This window comes from Ambystoma mexicanum, chromosome 9 (assembly GCF_040938575.1).
Source record: "Ambystoma mexicanum isolate Mex_15411 chromosome 9, UKY_AmexF1_1, whole genome shotgun sequence".
In the NCBI taxonomy this organism is placed as follows: domain Eukaryota; kingdom Metazoa; phylum Chordata; class Amphibia; order Caudata; family Ambystomatidae; genus Ambystoma; species Ambystoma mexicanum.
Genome location: NC_090931.1, coordinates 321,083,101 through 321,108,257, shown reverse-complemented (window position 1 = coordinate 321,108,257; position 25,157 = coordinate 321,083,101). Strand labels below are relative to the sequence as shown.

Sequence of the window (25,157 nt, the reverse complement as noted above, 5' to 3'; positions counted from 1 at the left end):
TTTGGAGATGGGCACGCAAACGGAAAATGTTCCTTTCGTCACAGCACGTTCCAGTGGAGCTCAACTCTCTGGCAGACTCACTGAGCAGAGATTCCCTACCAGAGGAACACAAATGGCGACTACATGCAGGGGTCGTAGAGCACCTCTTCTCTCAATGGGGTTTCCCCCACAATAGACTTGTTTGCTACAAGCGAAAACAGTCAATGCCCAGACATCGCGTCCAGGTTCCCCCAGCCAGGCTCCAGTGGGAACACCCTATGGATGAACTGGTCAGGGAAATGTGCTTGTGCTTTTCCCCCCCAACACCTCTCATGAGGAAGGTGGTGAACAAGATCCACAAGGAACAAGTGACACTCATCCTAGTTGCTCCTATGTTGGCAAGAGAACCTTGGTATCCACATCTGCGCAAACTGGCGATGTGCGATCCCATCAAGCTCCTGTGCCCGTACAATCTGCTCACTCGGCACAGGGGACTAAAAGTGCACCCTCAACCTCCCTCAATAAACTTGGCAGCATGGCTCCTGAGTCATAGAGTTCGGACATCTTAACCTATCACAGAGGTGTATGGACATCTTGAAGGAAGCAAGAAAGCCTAACACTAGGCGCTGTTATTTCGACAAGTGGAGGAGATTTGTAATTTGGTGCCAGTCTAAACAAATTAACCCTATAGAATGTACTCCTTCCCACATTCTAACTTAAATGCTCCTCCTGCTAGATTTGGGGTTAGTATTCAACTCCTTAAAGGTCCAGCTGGCGGCCTTGTCAGCCTATACCACCTCACACAATAAGGTCTCACGGTGGAAGGTGCCTGTCATCAAAGCATTCATGGAGGGAGTAAAGAGACTCCACCCTCCAATTTCAAACCTGCCGCCAGGATCGGATCTCAATGTTGTACTTGCTAAGCTCATGGGACCTCCTTTCAAGCCGATGCATAAGTCTAGTCTTAAACACCTGACTTACAAAACTGCCTTCTTGGTGGCTATTACTTCCATAAGAAGAGTTCGTGAAATAGAAGCATTGTCAGTGCAGGTTCCTTTCTTTATCATACACAAAGACAAGCTGGTTTTACGTACTCACCCTAGGTTCTCCGCTAAATTCATCGCTAAGTTTCACGTACACCAGTATTTTGAGCTACCGGCTTGCTTTCAGAACCCCACCAGCTGAGGTAAAACTCCACACACTAGATGTGAGAAGGGCGGTCCTCTACTATGTAAACAAGACCAGACTGCTAAGAAAAACAGAAAAACTGTTTGTCTCCATAGCACCAGGCAGAGAAGGAGACCGCATTTCAAAAGATGCCATCTCCAGGTGGATAGTCAGATGTATAGAATTGTGCTATTCCCCATCAAACAGACACTAACTCTCACACCCAGAGCTCACTCCACAAGGATCATAGGAGCCGCTCTGGCTTTCATTGGAAATGTTCATCAAGACAGCATTTGCAAAGCAGCTACATTGAGCTCAGTACACACTTTGACTCAGCATTACTGCATTGACACTCATTCCAAGACAGATATGCAGGTGGGACAAGCGGTTCTAAGACGCCTCTTCGCCCATGAACCTTCTCACATCCCACCACCTTCTTCTAACACTGCTTGTTAATCTATGCAGAGCATGTGATCTAAGCATATTCTCCAAGCCTCAGCAGGGATACATTACTCACTGTAATCGTATTTCTGATGCTTGTATCTGCTTCGATTCACATGCGTCCACCCTTCCTCCCCTCGGAGGGAAGGCACATGGATGCGTATGAGCTTGTCTGATATGTATTTGCTTGGATACAACTGTACTGGCGCTACTCTTCATGCTACCTCATGTCAGAAAAGTAACAATCTGAGGGACCTCGATGCGTGAAGGACCATGGGTACAGTGGATGTCACACTAGAGATAGTATTACTGGCACGTCCTGTCGACGTCCCTTTTTGCGAGTTTCGAAAACAACACCTGTAATACTCTGCAGCTTCCACTAGATGGGGCCTATGCACAGCATGTGAATCTAAGCAGATACAAGCATCAGAAATACGATTACAGTGAGTAATGTATCATATATATATATATATTAGGGTTGCATCTTTAGGTCACTATACATTTGTACATTTGTGTGGCGGACAATAGGGTACTTATTTGCTTAATAGGTCTTATGGGTGCCTAGTTTCCCTGTTATTTTAAGTTGGGTGCTCACCTCTGGTAGAGGGCCCACATATAGGCATTCATTTTGTTATATGCTTGTTATCTTTTTTGTACTTTGTATTATTACCCAAGTACTTATCTGAACTGATAGTTTTATATATATGACATTATTAAAGTATATACTTTTCCGTATATCAGTCTGGTGTTTTTTTTTAGAGATATATTTGTGTGGACTAATTGTACCTTTCTATCAGCCTATTACGCCTACCTGAGAGTTAAGCCTCGTCTTCCTGTTCACTTCACCTACCTTAAGAGAGGTTTGGCTTTCCTTTCGTATCAGATGTGTTGGCCTTCTCGCTAGGGGTACTGATTGTAACACCCTCAACAGAGGGTGGTACAAAAACTGCCTTTACAGTTGCATTCACTTTACTAAGCAATATGCAGATGTGTTGTGCGCTCTGCGCGTTTGCCAACGCCAGTGGAAATATACCATTACTGACTACCGTATGCATTGCCTGTTCAGTAAAACATAAGTAATGTTTTTGTTTTTGCATTTAGTTCTGATTTATGCACAATCAGTTAGTTGTTCCATATGTGACAATGTGGCACCATGTGATGTAATAATTGCTTACAATGTTTTTTCTTTTTGTTTAGGGTGAAACCCCACTCCATACAGCTTGCCGACATGGTCTTGCTAACCTAACTGCAGAATTACTCCAACAAGGAGCAAATCCGAACATCCAGACTGAAGAAGCACTGCCTGTTGCTAAAGGCTCTTTGCCTTCCAGTCCGGTGGATTCTGTCTTCATCCAGACACCTCTTCACCTGGCCATAGCCCACAACCATCCAGATGTGGTAACGGTCATTCTGGAGCAAAAAGGTCTGTGGAAGCGAGGTGTTACAGGATTTTGCCAAAGTCCTGTCTGAGACAAGACTTTAGAAAGCCCTCCTTGGATGAACAGGGGGCCACCCATAAGGTTTAGCCTGAACTCATCAAAAATATTTGGTAACAATGGCTGAGCAGCCAGGCTTAGTCTAGGAGGGATGAGGGCTGTAGTGAAGGCTTGGTTGAAGGTTGGTTGTCGTGCGGTAGACTTTGCTCCGGTTCTTGGTCCTTGTCTCGGCTGAGGGGACTTTCAGGAGCAGGTTCCAGCCTTTGGAGTTCCAGTAGGATGCCTGCAAAGTTGCAGACAAAATTGCGCTTCGGAAAGAAGTTGCACCGCAAAATGGAACAGGACCCCGGCATTTGTGAGCTGTGGAGGTTGCAGCTCTTACAGGTAGGGCACAAAATTCTAATCCATGGGAGGAAGTTGTCCACTTCGGGACTTCCCTGTCGCATAGAAGTTGAGGTTCTGACTGCAGCAGTTAATCAGACGGATCCGGCGGTCGCTGGAAGTGGCTGAGGCTGAGGACGTCCTCCATCTTCGGATTTTCAATTCCAGTGAGAGAGTCTGCTCCGGGACCCTCGTTTTTTTATGCAGGACTACTGGCTGAGCCCACCAATCACCAGTTATGCATCCATTCAAACTTAGGGTGGTGACTGTCCAATGTGGACAGCCAGCCTCCCAGCACAAACTGGTTCCAACTTCAGGACAAAGACCAAGACGAGTTTCGTTCCCCCATCGCCCATTATTGTCCTTTCATGCATGGAGTCTTGGTGGGCTTTCCAAGGGAAGCCCGCTAAAGACAAAAGACCCATCAAGACCTCCCCCACCAAGGTAGTTAGAAGAAGGTTCATGAAAGACCAAGTCTTCAAGAACAGGGTTTAGGAAAGTACAGCCACCAAACACGTGTCTGGGGTTGCTGTTGGTATTCTCGTTCAGAGGAGAATTGCCTAGCATTTCAGTGTTGGACTGCCCTAGGGCAGAACAAAGACTGATATGTTTTGGATATTTCTGCTCTGTGAAAGATAGTGAGCTAAAGACTCTGGGTAAGTCTCTTGCAACCGGGACTACTGTCCGGCAGAGGGACTCTCAGGACCCCCCTTGTTTTTTGCGTGTTGCTCATCTCTGCATCCTTTGGTGCTGCATCTTTTGGTCGATTCTATATAACTGTTGCTTTCTTGCAGATTCAATATGCTTTAGTATTGTTTGTAATGGCTGGAAGGCCCAAAGCCATCCTCAGGTGGCATGCTTGATGCCATAGAAATTCTAGAATAAGGAAATAGATAAAACAATGAACCGAGGGCGAAATGCTGTGATTTTCTTCTATTCAAGATTTCTCAAGGGTTGAATGTATTATTCTTTCATCTTAAGGTCCTGTTTTTCAGACAATACAATTCTCAAATAATATAAAACTTCCATAATTGAAGGATACAAAAATGAATGGTGTTTTAATATAGCATGGCTAAGTCTTAGCAATGTATGATTCTTTGAGTGTCATGATGGCCATAGCAGACACATATGGAGGGTGGATTTTTGCCCTGGATTGACAATGCCATTGTTTCCTCATGCCTGCCTGTCTAATATAAGGACACCCTCACTACCTCCCGAGATCTCTCTTAATGTTACTAATTTCCAAACTGTCTTGCACTGAATCTTGCCCTTCCAACCTTTTGCTCAATGTGCACACTTCTGTGTCTCTTTATTTTGTTTATTTTTTTTTATTTGTGCTTCATGCGTTCTGATGCATTGCCCCAAGTTTCATTTGTAAAACAGGTGTCTGTCTTGGTTCTATAATTCTTTTCAAATGTTTTTCTTATTTTGATAGCAAATGCTCTTCATGCTACCAACAACTTGCAAATCATTCCGGACTTCAGTCTTAAGGACTCCAGGGACCAGACCGTGCTGGGACTGGCATTGTGGACAGGTACGTTTTCAGAAAATATCAGCCAACCATTAATAAAACATTTAGTAATCTTATCAGAGTTTACTGCAGTTAGAAGACCTAACTAGTTTGGATTTATTTTTGTTGCAAGGGCAGTGACACCATCTTCCAGAAGAGAGAGGTCATTATCAACACCACTTAAAAGAGTTAACATTTATATACAGCTAAGTGCAGTCGGGCTGGGTTCTGCTGGCAGACTGTGTGCTGCAGTGTGTTCCTGTCATTGAATTTGGGCTGACATTTTACCTAACCACCTTTGTTGGATCTCTGCCGCTTTGAGCGGCTTGAAGCTATCCAACTCGTTGCTTTTCTGACGTGGATTTGGGTATTATTGACGCTGCAGAACATCAAAGACGTGGTGCCTGTTGCGAAGCTAAGTGCAGTCGGGCATTCTGGCAGCCTAGAGCTCTCCCGTATTTATGCTTCTATGGAGCCAGACGATGTAAGTGGCTGTCGGTATTTATTATATACTGACTTTTATTGCTGTGTACTTGTTTGTGAAACGCTCTTCTGAACTGCTGCTGACGCACCAGCTTATTTATAAGCAGCTGTAAAACTTATCAAACCGGGCTTTCCTGATTTTATTACAGCATTCACTGGGGCTTGTACAGGGTTCAGCAATGCCAGCTCAAGCTCGTAAATAGCAAATACGCAGTACTCTGTGTAAAACTGCAGCTAAGCCCTAATACACTGAAAGGGGCAGGTAATAACGATCCGGAGCAATTGCCGTTACTTCAGAACATTTGCAGGACTCTGTGAAGCAGTCTAATAACAAACTTTGGGTAATGTTAGGGTAAACGTGCACTAAGGTACCCTTTAATCTGACAATGGGATGGTTAGCTGCAACCTTAGTTGATACAGGTGTTGCCCCACACCTATTTCGTAAAATCACGACCTAGTAACGATCTTCAAAAATGAGCTTTATCGGGACAATTTTCTCTCAACATCCAATTGATTCCTGTTGTAGTGAATACCAGATTAAGGAGCAAATTGTTGTCATCAGTTGAAGGAAGTGAGGAGGAATCTGGGTCGCCCAAGGGCATAGGAGAAGGTGTGTTAACATGCAGAGGATTACAGAGGACTGAAGGTTCAATCATTATATTTATTTCCACAGGAAAAAAAGATGCTATCTTTCCCATCTGTATCTTGTTAGAGTGCGACCTAGTAACCATCAACAAAAATGATTGCGCTTTATCGTGATTTGTATTTCCTGGATTTGTAATTTCCAATAATTGCCAATTCTAACTCTTATCATAACATAAGACATATATTTACATGCCTTTACATAATATGATTATACATATTACAGAGCTGTTAATGCCCTTGAAAAAACATGCCCATATGATTATAGTAGACACGTGCTTCGACCCCTAGGTCTTTCTCAAGACCATCTCTCTAATCAAGGCACTTGCTGGTAACATGACATTCAACATTACGAAATTCAATCATATCCAAATATCATACCATGTCATGGACCTAAATTGACATTGATCACAGATCATTACAGCGATTCATATTAAAAACACAAAAGAAACAAAACAGGAGAAACAGAGAAAACATCAGATATCGGCTGATTTCAATTATGTTACTTCATTGCCTTCAACCAAAAACACCCATGTAGGGTAAAGCAAGAGCAACCCCCGCCACATACCTATGACATGCACTAGGTTCCACTCACCATATTGTGCCTGTGCCTAATTGATATCATTCCATCTATGGATTAGTAAATGCCACAGTTATGTTCCTAGTGGTATTAGTCCCTAATTCCTATGCAAAGTCAATTTCTAGAACTCACCTAGAATTTCTATAATTTAGCACATTTCTTATCAGGCATATCATCCCAACCATTGCCTCTGAGCAATAGTCTGAAAAAGAGCAAATAACTGTACACCTGCAGAGCTCCAAAACACCAAGGTTTAAGCTAGTGATAAAGTACTGAACCTCACCCACCAATGGGTTTGACCACTTGTCCTGATGTTCAGTGGTTGGTGATGTCATACGGAACTAAAGACTGAAGTTAAATTAATACTGTCAGATCTAATCATACCGGGTCCCACTGCCAGTAATTGATATAAATGGATGTCAGACTGTACTGGAATAATGAGATTAAACTACCCATATCAGCTACCTATTCTCTTTCCCAGAGTTTCATTCCTCAAATCATAACAAGTTAACTAACACCTATTCAATCAGTCCTCCCCTACTTGAAAGATTGCCAATGTTTTTAAAATAAAATGTATTTACATTTTCAAGAACAAGTGATAAACAGAGTAAATTCAATGCAATACTCTCCAATAATACATAATTCATATTAGCTGAAAGGCACACAGAGAACTACAATTCAACTAATCTATATATTATCTATATATTATAAATAAAAACCCATCCCAACAAACAGACAAACAAAACTAACAAACACAACTAAAAGAAAGGAGAAAAGAAAAAATACAAAGATTGAAACCTTTGATTGCGAATGTGCCCTCATGGCCAATAGATTTAAACAACGGGGTTACCCTAAGAACATTTTGGAGAGAGCTTTTTTGAAAGCGAAAAGTATGGACCGCTCCCAGCTATTGTTGCAGGACGATTCTGAACATATCACCACTAAGACTAATGAAACACGTCTCATTTTAACATTCAGAGTTAAATCGCACAGCATTCGCCAAGTCATGCAGCGTCACTGGCATGTTCTAAAATCTGATGAACACATGATTGCTATTCTGGGTGACCGCATTAACATCACTTTTCGGCGGTCTACCTCATTTAAAGACACATTAGTTCCCAGTTTTATGAGACCTATAGACAATGCAATGACTAATACTTGGTTTAACACCAAACCTTGCGGTTTTTATAAATGCTCCAAATGTAAAGCATGTATTCATGCTGTTAACAAAAGTCATTACACCCATCCCATTTTGGGCAGTAACATCAAGATCGCTTCCAGAATCGCTTGCGATACTGATCATGTGGTTTATGTTCTGCGTTGTCCGTGCAACATGTGGTATGTGGGCAGTACCAAAGGGAAATTGAAACTAAGAATACTTCAGCATATTCGAGCCATTAGAAATATTGATTCCAATTATCCGATGGCTTTACATTTTCAGTCCCAACATGACAGCAAATTGGAGGGTTTTTCTTTCTTTGGGATCCGCACAGTGCCCAAATCACCCAGAGGTGGCAATCGGGAGTTATTGCTGAGGCAACTGGAGACCAAATCTATACTGGACCTTGAGACTAAGAAACCTAGGGGTCATAATTTAGATGAAGAATTGTATACCTTCCTGGGGACCTAATAGTTTACACTGGATGTCATTTTTCATGTATTGGTGTGTGATTTTCGCTACCTCGGATGTCTTGGATGACCCCTCAGATACTTTGATCTCGGTATCTTAGAGTCCTCACTTACCTCTAGCTATTAAGAATATCCCCTTTTGCCAGAACGTACTATTTTTTATGATTTGTTATGATTTTTAATGATTTTTTATGGTTGTTACTTCATGAAATTTGCTGGCCTATCTTGTATAATTATTGGTTTTAACATGTACCGTAGTAGGATGTATATATATATATATTTTAATATTGATTATTAAGATCAACATATTTTTTACACAGTATACATAGGATCCCTTTAACGTGTTTTACCCTGTTATGCATCTTGTTGCGCCTTCAAAAACCCAAAATATGTATGACTGGGGGATGATACATTTATATTCATATTATTATTATTTTTTTATATGTGGATTTTTAATCAAATATTGCACGGGCCTATCAAGCATGCATGTACCACCTGGCTGCTCTCAAAGGTTTATGAGGAAGGATGTTTTGCTTCCAAAATTGGGGCATTTTAGGGTTAATGCACTTTGCAATTTATTGTGGATCTATTTGTTTACGATTCTCCAGCTGTCCATGGTTGCACAGATTTTGTGCCATGCTCTTCTTTTTAAGAGAGCATGGTTGTTCCTAAATCTTTGAGATTGTATGAAAAGTGCACCCATGGACGTAGAGCACTGTACGCATTATTCTTGCTGTAGAGAATGTAACTGTGATCCCTTTTATTCCCTTTGCCTTTCTTTTCCCTTTTATCCCTTTACCCCCTTTTTTCCTTACTATTGCTGCTATACACTTTTGCACTTTGTACGATGTTTACGCACTAAGCACTTTACTTGTCCTAATGCAGCTATTTTTGCTTGAATAGACCCGTCTCTTCCCCAGTACATACATTACGCTTACGGCATGTATTGGTATATTAAGATTACTTATGATTAAGGCGTATGCATATATGAAACTTAACCCATTACACGTTACGTGATCAAGCGCTCCGTTGAGCATGAAATGCGTTGTAAGCGGGCCGTGCCCTAGGCGTCCTGCCTCTGTTTGTTTTGCTGTTTCCCCAGCCGTTTGCTCTGCACATTATGTGCAGTTATTTTTCATTAAAATGACTTCCTATTATTCCGTGTGAGCTATATTTCTTTCCCTTCCCTTCTGGGATTGCAGGATTTTACTGGGTCCACGGAGAGTGCGGTCCGTCCCCTCTCCTCTGTTTTCTTTAATATATATATATATATACTCACATATACATAAATAAATCAATAGAGCCAGTTGTGTACAAACATATAGTTAAGAACCATTAAACAAATCAACCATCAGATTTACCATATAAATCATTGAAGGATGTTCAAATATTGACATAATCATCATAGCAATCTCTTCACTTAAGCAGCACCTTTTCATATGTGGATAATACAACTAACTCACTCAACCAACCAAGAATCAATTTGCAGCTTTTTCCTTGTTTTCCATACTTTTAGTATCTGCTTTTGTGCAACCATCAACTCTCTGACAACCCACAGCCTCAAATAATAATCCACTTCCATATAGCATCTACTCAACCTCAGTAATGTGTAGTGGGAGCATCGCAAAACCTCATTATTCACAATCAATTCGATCAGATCAAGTACTTCTCTCCAAAACAACCTAACTCGAACATCCCCATAACATGTGTAAAAGGTTTCCTCCTCCTTCCCCACAACCCCAGCCGTGATTATCATCCTGGAGAACTAGTAATTGCTTTCTCTCCGGAGTCCAATACAACCTACATATCATTTTTTGTCTCCTCAACCTCAGTTTGAGATCCAATTTCATTAAGTTTACTTCTTCAGCTATCATTTCCCTCTCACTTTCGGACAAATCACAATTCATTTCAACTGACCATATTGACCTTAAACGCTCCCAACAATCAACCACATCCGACAAAACCGGCATGAGCTTAAGAAAGGTCGAACCCATCCTGGGTGGGCAGTCATAAATCTGGAAAAGATCTAGTCTATCAGCCAAAGGTGTATTAGATATATCTATCCTTTGATTCAACAAAGTTTACAATTAATTAAATCTGTCTTTCTTGTTTAGTCCATATTGTGTCTGCAATCTCTCAAAGGTAAGGATCTGATTCATTTCAAGAACATCTCCTATGTTCATTGTCCTTCAATATCTAACTCTTCCAATACAATAATGTATTTTCTGATGCTTGTTAATCTGCTTAGAATCACATGCTGTGCATATAGTCCGACATCCATTGGTAACTGCGGAGTATTGCATCTTGTCTTTCGGGGACAGAAAGGGGACGTCGGCATAGGCGTGTCTGTAACACTATCCATAATGTGACGTGTAGTGTACCCAAAATCCCTCACGCGCCGAGGTCCCTCAGATTGTTTTTTTCCACCCAGATAACTGGTCGCCCTATAGCGGAGCTCTTTCAAAATACACATTGTTTATCTTCCATACCGACTTGTCGGTTATTCCCCGTTCAGTCACAAGAAGATATTTGACGAAAACTGCGGGCTGATTCGTCTACGGCGGTGGATTTCGGCGCCTAAGATCCAGCGGCTGGACTTTCCACGTGGTCGGGCCCTCTGGCCGACCTTTACAGTAGGGAGAGTGGGGTCGGGGTGGCCATATTTTCAGTATGTCTTTCCTCCTTTCCCCTTTTTACCCTTTTGGTCTGGTCATCTTCCCCTTTGGCTATGGAAAGGACTCCTTTTAGGTTCTGGGCTAAGTGTAGGGTCAGATATCCTTGGAAGGCCGCACACAGGATGTGCAACGCCTGTCTCCCCCTAGAGCACGAGGAAAAGCGGTGTGCGGCCTGCAAACTCCTTCGGCCTAAGACCCTTAAGGAGCGATGTGTGGAGCGGTGGGCCGCGGACGGTATGTCGCGGGTGGAACCCCATTCCCCCACCGCCACACCCGCTGAGAGTGACGGGGGCACCTTAGATGACCAAACATCCGTTGCGGATGTAATAGACCTCAAAGCGGACACTTCTAGATCTGCCACGCCCATCCCTGACCCTTTAAGGCCTGACTCTGGTCTCGCTGCAGGGACAACACCCAGCGACAAAGGCGTACATACGCATCACACTAAACATACAACCCCTACACCGGTTTCAACGTCCTCGTTGAAAAAGGTGAGAGCGCCAACAGGGCTGCTGAAAATGTCAACCGTTTCCTCGAATCACGCAGATCCAAAGCCTTTTCCCTCATCCGCAACAGCGTCTTGCGACTGGGCAATCTAAATCAAGTAAGGGCGCTACTCCAAAAACTCCACACGCCGAAGCATGGAAATCCGACGCTGCAACGGTCCCAAAGGCCGCGGTAGGCCTGAAAGTTACGACTAGGCCGCTAGTCGAAAAACCGACCGCTAGGCCCCCTAACGCCGCGGAAGGTAAATTACCTACCGATAGACCATCGGAGCAATTATCTCACACCGATTGAGCGGTTATCGAAGACAGCACCGAGAGGATTACGGCGGCAGTGGGACTTATCCCGGTGCCGCCTAAAATCATGGGGCAAGCCGCGGAATAATCTTCAGATGCTGTTTGGGACCCCGATTCTCACGATACTTATGAAGATAGCCAAGAGCCTCTTGATGACACCCTAAGAGACTCTTTTCGACTCTGTAGGGCAGAAGACAACGTTTTTCCTCCCGTAGGCCCGTCTGGGTCCTCTAAATGGACTAGAGAAATTCGAAGGGTGTATGGACCGGCTGGAGAGAATTATCAGTTTTTCTGATCACCCATCCCCGAAAAGGTTTCATGGAGAGCCTAACCTTCATATTTCTTCTCACTATCAAGAAGATCAGCCTTCTGTCCCAGTCCAGCATGAAGACATTGTCCACTTGGACACCGATAGGGACATTTACAATGAAGAGGAAGAGGCTTTATTTCTACTAAATTTATGAGGAGGAACAGCAGGGTACCAGAGACAATTGGGAAGAAACCCAGCAGGAGGGAACGGACCCATGGGCATTGCCACATCAGGATCAAGATCAAGATACTGATGTATTGTGTTTGGACTCCGCTCCGTCCACTCCAGTTCGTCAGGCCTCACCGGTTGATGACCAGATGGCCTTCAACTCTATGCTGAAAACGGCAGCAGAACATTTTCAGATCTTGACTCAAGAGGCCGTGCCTGAACAGGATTTTATAGAGGATATCCTTAAGGAAAAATCTCCATCTAGCCAAGCCATTACCCTCCTTAACTCGGTCAAGAGAAGGTTGGCCCCCTCCTTGGTAACACCAGCTCAAACCCGGGCAGTGAACCCAAGAGTTGAAAAATTGTTTCGGCCATCTCGATCCGAACCTCTATACATTAAAGGGCACGCCATCCCCGACTCGCTGGTAGTAACTACCACCCACAAAAGGGCAGGGGTACCCCTTGCCACGGGGGAGGCACCTCCAGACAAGGAATCCAAGAGACTGTATGCTCTAGGCAAACGAGTTACCTCGGCGGCCGCATACACTACATGAATAGCCAATAAATCCATGCTATTGGCGAGCTATGCTGACGCTCAGTGGAATCTGCTCCAGGAAGGCCTCCAAGAGGTTCCAGAACCAGTCAGAGCTAAACTTCTCGCTATTATAGTCGAGGGAAGACAAGTTAACCAAAATGTGATTAAAAAGACCCTGGACCCCGCAGAAACAGCAGGCAGGTCTCTGGGCCAAGGGACCTTACTAAAAAGACACGCTTGGCTGCGTACTTCAGGGTTTAAACCCGAAACGCAGGCGTCTCTCATCAATAAGCCTATTGGGGAAGCTAACCTCTTCGGGAAAGCGGTTGATGAGGCATTGGAAACAGCCAAGAAGGAGCATGAGACTCTTAAGTCTCTGCAGCAGATCACACAAAAACCTTCCCCCCAGAGAGGTAACACCTTGGTGGTCCTTTCGAGGGCAGTCCCGTGCAGGTCAAAACAACTATGGCACAGGGAATTTCAACACAGGACAAACTTCAGGAAGCCCCGCATACTATCCTTCAAGGGGTCAGCGACGCGGTAATGGCAAAAGTAGAGGCCCCAATCCTAGAGGAGCCGCAGCCTCTGGTCAAAAATGACCACCAGATCCAGGTCCCCTCCCATGTCACCCCGGTCAGGGGGGCGATTAACATCTTTCCTCACGGCATGGGAGGGGATAACTTCAGACCAGCGGGTCATAAAAACGGTCGCCCACAGGTACTGCGTGGAATTTGCCCGACCTCCACAGTTCAGACCGCCGCGCTCACGGTGCCTTTCACCGGACCATCTGCAGATCCTGAATCAAGAGATGGAAGCGCTGCTGGAAAAGGACGCCATAGAAACCGTCCCTATTCTTCAGGTAAACAAGGGTATTTATTCAGTGTCCTTCCTTGTACCCAAAAAGGACCTTACCATGTGCCCTGTTCTAGACTTGCACCCAGTGAACAAGTTCATAAGACCCCAGAAGTTTTGCATGGTAACACTACAGGAAGTGATCCCACTGCTGAAACAGGTGGACTACATGTCAACATTGGACATGAAAGATGCATACTTTCATATTTCAATGGTGCCAGTGCACAGGAAATATCTAAGGTTCATGGTAGAGGACAGGCATTACCAATTCAAGGTACTCCCCTTCAGCATCGCCTCGGCGCCAAGGGTGTTTACCAAAGTGCTGGCAGTGGCTGCAGCTCACCTGCGCAGACTATCCGTCCCAGTTTACCCTTCCCTCGATGACTGGCTCACCACATGTCTTTTGAACACCCAAAAAACAATAGATCTTCTTTTCAGTCTGGGTTTCTCAATCAACGAAAAGAAATCCAGTCTAGTCCCCAGTAAAACAAAACAATTTCTGGGAGCTCTAATTCGGACGGAAGACGGCCTCGTCTTCCCTTCCAACGAGAGGGTTCAGAACATGCTTTTCCAGATCCCTCAGTATGTAGCCAGTCGGGAGGTGAGAAAGCCATGCGCTTGCTAGCAATTATGGCGTTGTGCATATACTTGGTAACACCTTCAAGTTGAAAACGAAAACATGGCTCTTTGATCAGAAATGATGCAGTCCTTTTATTGCTTTATGCGTTATAGTTTCGCAGTCACCTGTTTTTGCCTCTGACTTTCCTAACTTATGGCATACTTTACCTGCCGAACTTGTGTTAATACCATGACAACCGTTTCATTCTTTCTATGTTATGCTTTGAACCCAATGCTCTGTACTCGTATTTACATATTTCTTCCATTATATCTCATCATCTTAACTTCCATTGTAAATACATGTATGTAACTATGTCAACTATGCATGTAAATAATTCAGATTTTGCGCCCTGATGCCCCCAAGCCCGGTGGTGCGTGTTATAAATAAATAAAATACAAATGCAAGCCAAGAGACTCACCTTTTAAAAAAATTTCTCTTTCATTCCTACCTAGCTGCCACTCACCCAGCAGGGTGGCTGTCCTTGCCAGACAGTCAGCCAGCCAATCAAGCCAGAGTGCATTCGGGCCTCCTAGGAGACTAAGCACAGGGAGTTTTGGGCACCTCTCTCACTTCCTGCCCACCCCAGACACTCCGGCGCCAGAGACGGTCTTCTGTCCTGAAGCCTGCCACCAAAGGCATAGGAACAGAGGGACCAAACCTAGTTTGGCACGCAGAGACAAACTCTAGAAGTACCTTTCCAAAAAGAAATGGTGAAAAAAGACGACCGGGACCCGTTTAAACGAAGGAGGCTCAGACACCATCTTGAAAAACATGGCTCCCGCGATTTAACGCTACCGGTGTTCGCGGTCGGGAAAAATCCTGGTAGTTCGTTGTAAAACCACTGCCACCAGCCATTTCGAGAGGAAAGGGTAGCATTAGACTGCTGCATGAGTTTCTAGACTTCGGGGATACTAGGTAACCCCTCCAGCACTCTATTGTAAGATAGGGTGTGCTGGGTCTAGGAATTTAAAAAGACTAGTAAAGTCAATTTCATTTAGCTTTCTCTGGTAAACAGTAGTTTATCCCAGAGAAGGTATTTAAACATTGGGACAGCCTAAACGGCTTCCCCTCTGTCACTGCACTGAGGGTGCTGTGTGACACAAATAAAAAGATGATGCCTATGGAGGTGTCTAAAACTCCATAATCAAAGAACACAAGAGTAAAACACACATCAAAATACATGAGAGAGTGGAGAACCAAGGCTCACACTGTCTCCAGGTAAAAGAAAACAAGTCCTCAAAATCCAGCAAAGTTGCTGTGGGTCTCTAAGGTGAAGGGAATTGGCACATTTATGAGAATTCTCCATAACACCAGAAAGTTCTAACTCTTGGTATTTTTACGCATAGTATAGTATAAATGCTCGCAAGTCAGAAGGGAGATATTGCCCATTTCTCCATAGCCATCCAAATTGGTCTATTTACATCAGTCTGATGAAAATATAAAGCAGCCTTATTTAGTGCAAACCCCCTATAATATTGACCACAATCCGGATATCCAAAACCCCCACTTTTGACATCAGGGGTCAAGACATATTGAGGAATTCTTTTAGTTTTCTTATCTTCCCATACATATTCTTTAAAGACTTTATCCTGTTCAAAAGCTGTTTTGGAAAAAGGCAAGGGTCATGACTGAATACCATAGAGTCTTTTGGTAATAATGTCATCTTTAATGCGCTAATCTTCCCCCATATGTCCAAAGAAATATTTTTCCACTTACGAATAACTTTTCTAATAACTTGAATCACCCTCTCAACATTAACCTCAACAATCTTCAACAATCTTTTTGAAATCTCTTATCAGAGTTATGTTTAAGTAAGTAACTGTCTCATCTGACCATTTACAATTCCAACCCTCAAAATCAATCATCAAACTATTGTCTGTTAATGGAAAAATTTCACATTATGTTCCTCAGAAGCAGACATGACACCTGAGGTTGCGAAAGTGCGACTCGTCCGATTTTTAATCCATGAAAATCCACATCCTGATGAATGAGTGTTATCAGTGGTTCAAGAGCACTATTGAAAATAAGCGGTGACAAATGGCACCCCTGTCTTGTGCCTCTAAATAACCCAAATACCTCTGAAATTATACCATGAGCCCAGATCCTGGCTGAAGCTCCATTATGCAGGCAATCAACCATATTAAAAAAAATATACTCTTGTTAGGCAAGATTGTTTGTAGTAACCCTGTGGGAGACTACACCAGCCGTGTCCTCTTGGCAATAGGTAACCCAACCTTTGGTATAGGTCTGTACTGCACAAGTTGGTAGAGTGACTGAACAGCCAGACTTATCTCAAGACGGGTCAATGTGAGCTGCAGAGGTATAACATAGAGATTCACATAATTATTTATTAATTTAAAAGTCAGTTTTAAAATAAGCCTTCTTTAGAAAGGACAATAGGCAACAATATGATATGATATGGCATTTGTAACGCGCCTTTTCACAAGTGGTTCAAGGCGCGACGAGGCAGGGGGGGAACAAGGGCAGACAGACAACAATCCTACTAGGCCAGGTGTCATTCAGATCGCGCAAGTGCAAGAGTAGAGGGGAAGGGAAAAGTGCAAGGGGAAAGTGCAGTACAGGGTTAGTAGAGTACAAGATAAATAATAGGGCCAGCTGGTGGCAAGTGCAAGGTAAGTGCCGGGAGGAGGGGCTGTAGGATACAGAGACAGTCCATAGTGCAGGGACGTCAGATATGTGAGGAGAGAAAGAGAGTGTGGAGTCGAAGATGATCCCGAGGTTTTTTGCCTTGCAGGTAGGAGCAGGAAGAGGGCCAAAGGAGGCCGGCCAGAGAGCTGCAGGGAAGGAGGGAGTGGGTGTGCTGATGAGTAGAATCTCAGTCTTACTGACAATAATATGCACTTCAAAAATACACTCCTTCAGTTTCAGTTAAGTAAGTAGATACCCTTTTGGGATGCCACACACACTTCCTACACCCTGAGGTGACTTCATTTGCTAGGACACTGTGGACATTGATATATCAGTTTAACACTTTATGTAATACTGAGGTTGTGGAAAAAGGAAATGGGTTAGGGAAGGAAACAAAGGTTAACCAGTTTCTCCAAACAGGTAAGCATTTTACAATCTCCCAATGAAATATAGGTTAACCCTTTCCAAGCTACACAAGTAACTTATGTATGACATTTTGGAGGGACAGATCAACACAAAGTCAGAGTGTAAGAAGAGTCGGCGGGGAGCCAGGACAGCCATTGTCAATTGAGCATATTTTAGGTGAGCTGAGGCACTTCTTGAAGATAGCGCAAAAGTCTTGCACAATGTTAAAGAGAGTTTTGTTGTAAAAAGAATCACTGTTGGGCCACAAGCTGGGATGCTTGTGAAAACCGAAGCTAGAAGCAACTCTGCAAAGGGCGGCAATGCATGTCTCCAGTGAGAGCAAGCAAGCTACACACAACAAGAGGTAAGTACCCCTACCTGAAGAAAAAGGACTAGCTGGCTTCTGTTCCTGTTGTAGTCCTGCGGATCCTGTTGTTTCTGGCCCTCAGTCGTGGGGATAAGAGGGAGGATGTCTGGGGACTCCTGCACCAGGGTTTGAAGGTCGGCGGCAGCAATGGACTTACTCCAGATCAACGTCAAATTTGCGATTTCAGCTACTCGCTAATAGCATCACTGCGGTTCTTGGAGACCTTGTGGGCTCCCCTTCCTTCTGGGGTCCAGCACTCTGTTGAGGTGGCTAAGGCTTTGGTAGTCCTGCTTTGCGGGAGTCCTTAGGATTTTCCTGGAGCTCGGGTCCGGCTTAAAGACGATGCACTTGTTCCTGGTGTACCTATCCCTGGCACTCGGTTCCAGCAGCAGCAAAGAAGTACAGCCGGCAGGGAGAGGGGTTCCAGTCAAGTTAGTCTTGGGTTCAGTTGGTCCCACCAACCCAAGGGAAGAAGTCGTCCTTTCCGGGCTTCTCTAGTCGATTCGAAATGTGGAGCTTCAGCACTGCAGCAGCTCTTCACCGGGCAAACCAACAGTCCAGGAGGATGCAGAAAGCTTCTCTTCCAGTTTCTTTTTCGTTTCATTCATCCAGTGGTCGACTCTGCCTTCCTTGCAAAAGAACTTGCCTTTTATGCAAGTTTCTCCCATTCATTCGCAGCCTAGTTGTCACTCACACAGCAGGGTGGCTGTCCTCCAAGGACAGACAGACAGACAGACAGACAGACAGCCAGCCAGCCAATCACCTTTGGGTGCATTCCTGTAACCAAGGAGACACAGCAGAGGGAGTTTCGGGAGCCTGCCTTGCTTCCTGCCCTGCCAGACATGCTAGAGATGGAGGCGGGCTTCACCCGTGAATCCCGCCGAAGACAAAATGAACAAAGCTGGTTTGCCACGCAGAGTAAATCTCAAGAAGAATCTTGCAAACAAGAAATGGCAAAGAAAGACGACCAGGCCCATTTTGACAAAATGGGCACCCATGGGTGCAGTACTGCAGCTGAGGATTCAGCCTGCAGTAAAAACACACAATGGTAGGAAAATTAAACCACTGCCACCAGCCATTAATTGTAGTAAGGGTAACATAAAAAATGTTACATGTGAAGGTAGACAAAGGGATACTAAATAACCCCCCCCCCCATCCCGCAGCACTCTACATAAGATAAGATGGTGTGTGCTGGGTCTACAAAGAGAAAAAGGTAAGTAAAGTCAATTTCACTTCTTTTCTCTTGGAAACAGTAGTTTATCCAAGAGAAGGTATTTAAACTTGGCAGAAATCCAAAGGACTTCTCTGTGACACTGCACTGAGGGTGCAGTGTCACAGAAAAGATACACAAAAAGATACAAAAATATAAAAAGATGATGCCTGTAGAGTTTGTCAGACTCCAAAACCAAACGAAAAACAGAGTCCAAATCAGAGAAAAATACTTCAGAGAGTGAGGAAAAGGTCTCACTCACTCCAGGATGAAAATCAAAAAAAGTTCTAAAGTCCAGCAAAAGAGCTGGGGATCTCTATGGTAGAAGGGTATTAAGACACAAATGAGAATTATCCCTAACATACACCAAAGGCCATCTTCTTTAAGGTATACTTCAGAAAGAGCTAGTTAACCCTATTAAATGCTTTCTCTGCGTCCTAATAAAAAATGAACACCGCTTTCGAATTTGTCATATTTATTTGTGATCGTAATAATAATGGATCTAATATTATCATATCCTTATCGTTGACTAATAAACCTGGACTGAGAAGTGTGAATCAACTCTCCAATACAGCCCCTCAACCTATTTACATATATTTTCTCAAGAATTTTCATGTCAACATTCAGCAGCGAAATTGGGCGATAGTTCTCACGTTTAGTATGATCTTTACCCGGCTTAGGAATTAGTGTTAAAGCTTTTTCCATATTTATACACAATTCACCCCTTGCTAGCAAATAATTATAGACTTTACATGAAATTGGAGAATGTTGGTCTACGAATGACCTATAAAGTTCTACATGATTCTGTCAAGGCCTGGTGATTTGTCTACCTTTAATTGAGCAATGGCTGTACTAATTTCAATCTCTAAAATCTGACCTTCCAGCTGTAAACAGTTACTCACTGACAATAATGGCAGCTTAATCTTCTCAAAAAATAAGTTGAAATCATCATGTGTCGGAAACAAGGTTTCTGAGTAAAGAAATCCATAGAATGATTTAAAGCATCCACTGATCTCTTCATTTAGCAAAATGGACACACCTTCATCATTAACAATATTCATAATTTCTTATCTATTTGAATAGCGTTTGTGTTTCCTAGACAAAAGCCGACCCGCTATTTCACAATTCTGCTAAAACGATTGCCTGGTAAAAATAAACCTTTTTCTGTTTATTGGTCAATTTAAAAATTCAACAATTCTTTCAGTCTACCCAATTCAAGTTGATCTTCTTCATCTTTAGAAATCGCATAACATCTCTGAACTGTGGACAATGAGGTTTCTAATTGTTTCATTTCTTCCACTGCTGGTTTCCTGATGTGAGCTGTCTGACTAATCAGTTCTCCTCTTATTGACGCTTAAAAACAGTCCCATACAATACTGACGTCTGCAGAATCTAGATTCTCAATAAAATCAATTCTCAATGTAATTCCTTACATTCTGTTAAAATGTTTCATCCTTCAAAATACATGCATTTAATCGCCACCTCCTGTAACCCGGACTCTTTTTTTGCACAGTCATTTCAATTGAACACTAGCATGGTCTGAAATATTCCTTTCCTGGATATCCACATCTTTTACTCCATCTAGTAACGTATCAGACCTAAAAAAAGAATCCAACCGTGTGTAGCAATCATGCACTGGTGAGTAAAAAGTCAACTTTCTGGAGTCTGAGAATTTAAACCTCCAAACATCTACCATGTCAAAGTTATCAATCATATTCCTCAAACTATCTGTTACCTTTTGTCCCGAATATCTACAAGAAGCCGACCGATAAAGTCTATCATTTAGCACGCAATTAAAGTCACCCGCCAAAATCATGTGATCATCACCCATGTTAGGCAGACTTATTGTCAGATCCCTGAAAAAAATAGCACCATGTGCACAGGGTACATAAATTGAACAAACTGTGAGTTTTGTATTATCCAGAATAATATTTGCCAATATAAACCTACCTTCTAGATCTTTATCAATCTTTTCAACTACTACATTTATTCCCTTTCGGATAAAAATACACACACTCCTTGGTTTAGTTGTGTTGCAGCTCAACATCACTTGAGTGTACCTTGAATTTAGTGATATTTTCTCATCACATTCTATTATGTGCGTCTCTTGTAGGAAAGCAAGATCTACTCTCATTCTCCATATTTTGTTATAGATTTTGCTTTTCTTTGAGGCGCAATTAATTCCCCCTCACATTCCAAGTTAGAAAGGTGAAGTTACTCATAAATTAAATGGGAAACAGAAAATGGAAGATAATCAAACATGAATAAGTCTCAATTCAAATAAAAGTACAGAAAAGTAATTGAGCATTTTTCTTGCCAAGGGGTTCATATTTAACAACCTAACTTTTGCATAATTTGGGACCTGCCTCATTCCGTCTAAATTAACCCCTCTCATATTTCGTATACAATTATGCACAACAGACAGTAATCTAATGGGCAACATAACTAAAATAAAACAGAAACAAAAAAGAAACTCACAAAACATGCAATAAAATCCAACACATACAATCCTGCTATTTGCAGAATTCCAAAAGATCCCATTATTTATAACCCTATAAACATAGTCTAGAATCATACAACTCAAAATCCCAATAATAGTAATCCTAATACACACCACTCCACGTATAGTAGAGTTTGAATCAGCATTTACATTTACAATATCAACAATTTGATGTAAACTGTACACTTCAGTGCACCTCACGCCATAATAAATTCATACTAAACCCTAGTTTTATGAACTTTGGAAGTAAAAGGCGAAGAGCCAAGTTAGTAAAAACACCTAAAATTCAGTGAATACTTATATTGTCACCCTTATCGTAACTCATTCGGAAATGTCAGCATAATGCAACATAGAGATCAGTCAAGCTGTGTCCCATGAAACAAATAAAGGAAAAGACCCGCATAAAATAGGTATGTATTCAAAACAAGTAGAAAAGAAAAATTATATAAACCCCCCAACAAGTTAAGATATTTTTTAGCTGCAGTATTTTAGGATCAGATAGATATTGTTAATCTAGAGCAAAACCTATTTCTATATTATGCTCAGCCATGGGAATCGTCACATGTAGATAATTAATTCGCCGATTAATCATAAACTGTTAACAAAGTTAATCTCATTGCTCATCTCTGCCATTTCACTTAATGTAATCGGCTAGCACATAAGCATATAAAGAAGTTGCAGCGTTTAGAGTGCATTTTCAAATAAATGTTACATAAAACGAATTATTCGTTTCAGCGCCAATTGGTGAATTACTTCACTTTATATCATGGTGTTCAAAATAGAGCAGATAAGCAGTGCAGCTTCTATCGGTCGTATATGTCAAGGTAGCCTTGCGTTAACCCATGTGGCCACATACATAAGTGTGTGACTAGTGTTCGGTCCCAAGTTGAAAGAAAAAAAAAGAAACAGCTGAGATACTTTCCTGGTCACAGACTGTTGGAACAAGTTACTTACCTGTAACTGTTGTTCTCCAGCATGGGTCTGGCATGGATTCACATGCTCATGAATATTCCCCGTCGTCAGGCTGGGAATCCTCAGTAAAGAAAAAACCAGTATCAGTTTCGTTTCTGATCTGTCTTTCGTAGTAGTAACCAATCACTGATCTCTGCGTCATACTGACCACAGCCAATGACTGCCCTCTACCTAAGCCCCGCCTCTGGCAGCCATCTTCAGATTTGGTAGCACGTGAAGTGGCAGTATGACCAAGTGAAGAGCCGCAGAGGGGTAGGCGGGAGGGTTCGCATGTGAATCCATGCCAGACCCATGCTGGAGAACAACAGTTACAGGTAAGTAAGTTGTTCCTTTTCCAGCATGGGGTCTGGCATGGATTCACATGCCCATGAATAAAGAATACATAGCAGTACACACATGCACAACCACGGGAGGTGGCAAAGGCTCAACATTAAGCATTACATCAAACTCAACATTAAGCAAATCTTACCTCCTCACCAGGCTCACCTTAGGCGAACAGGTTGCGCAGCACTGCTTGGCCGACCCTGGACTCCTCCCTGGAATCCCGATCGACGCAGTAGAATTTCGTGAAGGTGTGCGTCGACCTCCACGTAGCAGCCCTGCAGATGTCCAGCAAGGGCACACCAGATAGGAACGCCGTGGTAGCTGCGATCGCACTGGTGGAATGGGCTCTCGGACGGCCAGGCAGCGGTCGGTTTGCCAACCGATGACAGTACATGATACAGCCGGAGAGCCATCTGGAAATGGAAGCCTTCGAGAGAGCCTTCCCCTGATTGACAGGTCCAAAGTTCACAAAGAGTTGTGACGTCTTCCGAAAACACTTCGTGCGGTCCACGTAGAACTTCAGCGCTCTAGCCACATCCAGCGAGTGCAAAGTCCTTTCAGCCGGCGACGAAGGCGACTGGAAGAAAACAGGCAACACCAAGGGTTCGTTGAGGTGGAAGTCCGACGGCACCTTGGGCATGAAGGAGGGGTGCGTCCTGAGCACTACCCTCGTGTCGTGAAAAGTCAAGTACGGGGCCTTGCAGGAAAGGGCCTGGATCTCTCCCACCCGTCGTGCGGAGGTGATGGCCACAAGAAACGCTGTTTTCCACGACAAGAACTTCAACGGAGCCGAGTGCAGAGGCTCGAACGGAGGTCCCATGAGCTTGGTCAGCACCACGTTGAGCTCGTACGCCGGGGCCGGAGCCTTCATCGGCGGGAACGATCTGAACAGTCCCTTCATGAACTCTTTCACCAGACGATGAGACCACAAAGACGTCCGCCCCGTGGTTCTGGTGTATCGGGAGATCGCAGCAAGATGAATCTTGATGGACGCGTGCGCCAGTCCAGCCTTGGCCAGCGTCAGTAGGTACGGCAGTACTTGGGGAGCCGTAATCCGTATAGGGTTAATCTTCTGTGCGTGGCACCAGACAGAGAACCTCTTCCATTTGTGTCCGTAGCATTTAAGAGTTGAGGACGCCCCCTGGCCTTTGCAAGAACCTCTCTGCAGTCGGCCGGTATGTCGTATCCTTCACACTCTAACGCTGCAGGAGCCAGGCCTGCAAGTTCAGCGACTTCGGGTCGTGATGGAGGATGGCGCCTCCTTCCCTGGAGAGAAGATCCGCGTCCACTGGCAGCTTGATTGACGGGGACGCTGACAAGTCCAGAAGGTCCTGGAACCATATCTGCCTCGGCCACGCAGGTGCGACGAGGATCATCCTGCACCGTGACCGCTTGAGCTGGTTGATGAGCTGGATCAGCAATGGCAATGGAGGGAACGCGTATAGAAACGGGCCCTCCCAGGAGAACGAGAAAGCATCGCCCATGCTCCTCGGCTGGGGAAACCTGCTGGCGAACCTCCGGCACTTGGAGTTCGTCGCCATCGCGAACAGATCGATCTGGGGTGTGCCCCACCGTCGGAAGAGGCGGTCCACTAGATCCTGTCGTAGTTCCCACTCGTGGCACGAGCGCAGCTCCCTGCTGAGTGAGTCGGCGATGGTGTTTTTTATCCCTGCCAGATGAAACGGCACCAGAAACATCCTTTGGGCGACGGCCCAATGCCACAGATCCTGCGCCTCCCTGGACAGGGCTGGGGACCTGGTTCCGCCCTGTTTCCTGATGTAGAACATGGTGGTGGTGTTGTCGGTGAAGATCCTCACCACCTTGCCCTTGAGGGACGGAAGGAAGGACCTGGGGGCCCAAAACACTGCACGGAGCTCCAGGAGGTTGATATGGAGGGACTTCTCCGTCGGGAGCCAAAGGCCTCTCGCGTGCAGATTTTCGGTGTGCGCTCCCCACCCTTCCAGGGAGGCATCCGTGGTCACTGTCTCCTGGTGGCCGGGGGTCTGGAAGTCCATGCCCGCCGTCAGATGCGCGCGGGTGCCCCACCACCGGATCGCTCGTCGGAAACTCTCGTCGAGTGTGATCCTCTCCTCGAAGCTGCCCGTCGTCTGGATCCAGCGCGCATCCAGGAACTCCTGCAACGGGCGCATCCGGAACCTGCACAGGGGGATGAGGTAAATGCAAGAAGACATCATTCCGAGGAGGGACTTGATGGACCTCACTCTGGCCGCGTCCGCAACCAGCACCCGCTGCACCTTGCCCAAAATAGCCCTCGTCCTTTCCTCCGACGGATAGGCCAGAAGCGACACTGTGTCGAGCTTCGCTCCCAGAAACAGTGCGTCTTGCGCGGGCACCAGGTGGGACTTGGCGTAGTTTATGGAGAATCCCAGGTCCGTGAGAAGTTGGACGGTCCTTGCCGTGTGCTCCACGGCGAGCTCCTTCGTCTTCGCTCGGATGAGCCAGTCGTCCAGGTAGGGGTAGACGTGGATCCCCTCTCGGCACAGCTGCGCCGCCACCGGTGCG

General features: G+C 44.4%; 1 protein-coding gene across 4 annotated transcripts in view; it reads left to right on the top strand.

The window, feature by feature from the left end:
• ANKFY1 (ankyrin repeat and FYVE domain containing 1) overlaps window positions 1-25,157 on the top strand; it is a 912,707-nt gene that overhangs the window by 568,032 nt on the left and 319,518 nt on the right. For all 4 annotated transcript variants that reach the window (XM_069614723.1, XM_069614722.1, XM_069614721.1 and 1 more), the window contains 2 exons: window positions 2,785-3,010; window positions 4,840-4,938. In XM_069614723.1, coding sequence (XP_069470824.1) covers window positions 2,785-3,010; window positions 4,840-4,938 — 325 coding nt within the window. The remainder of the gene's footprint in view (window positions 1-2,784; window positions 3,011-4,839; window positions 4,939-25,157) is intronic.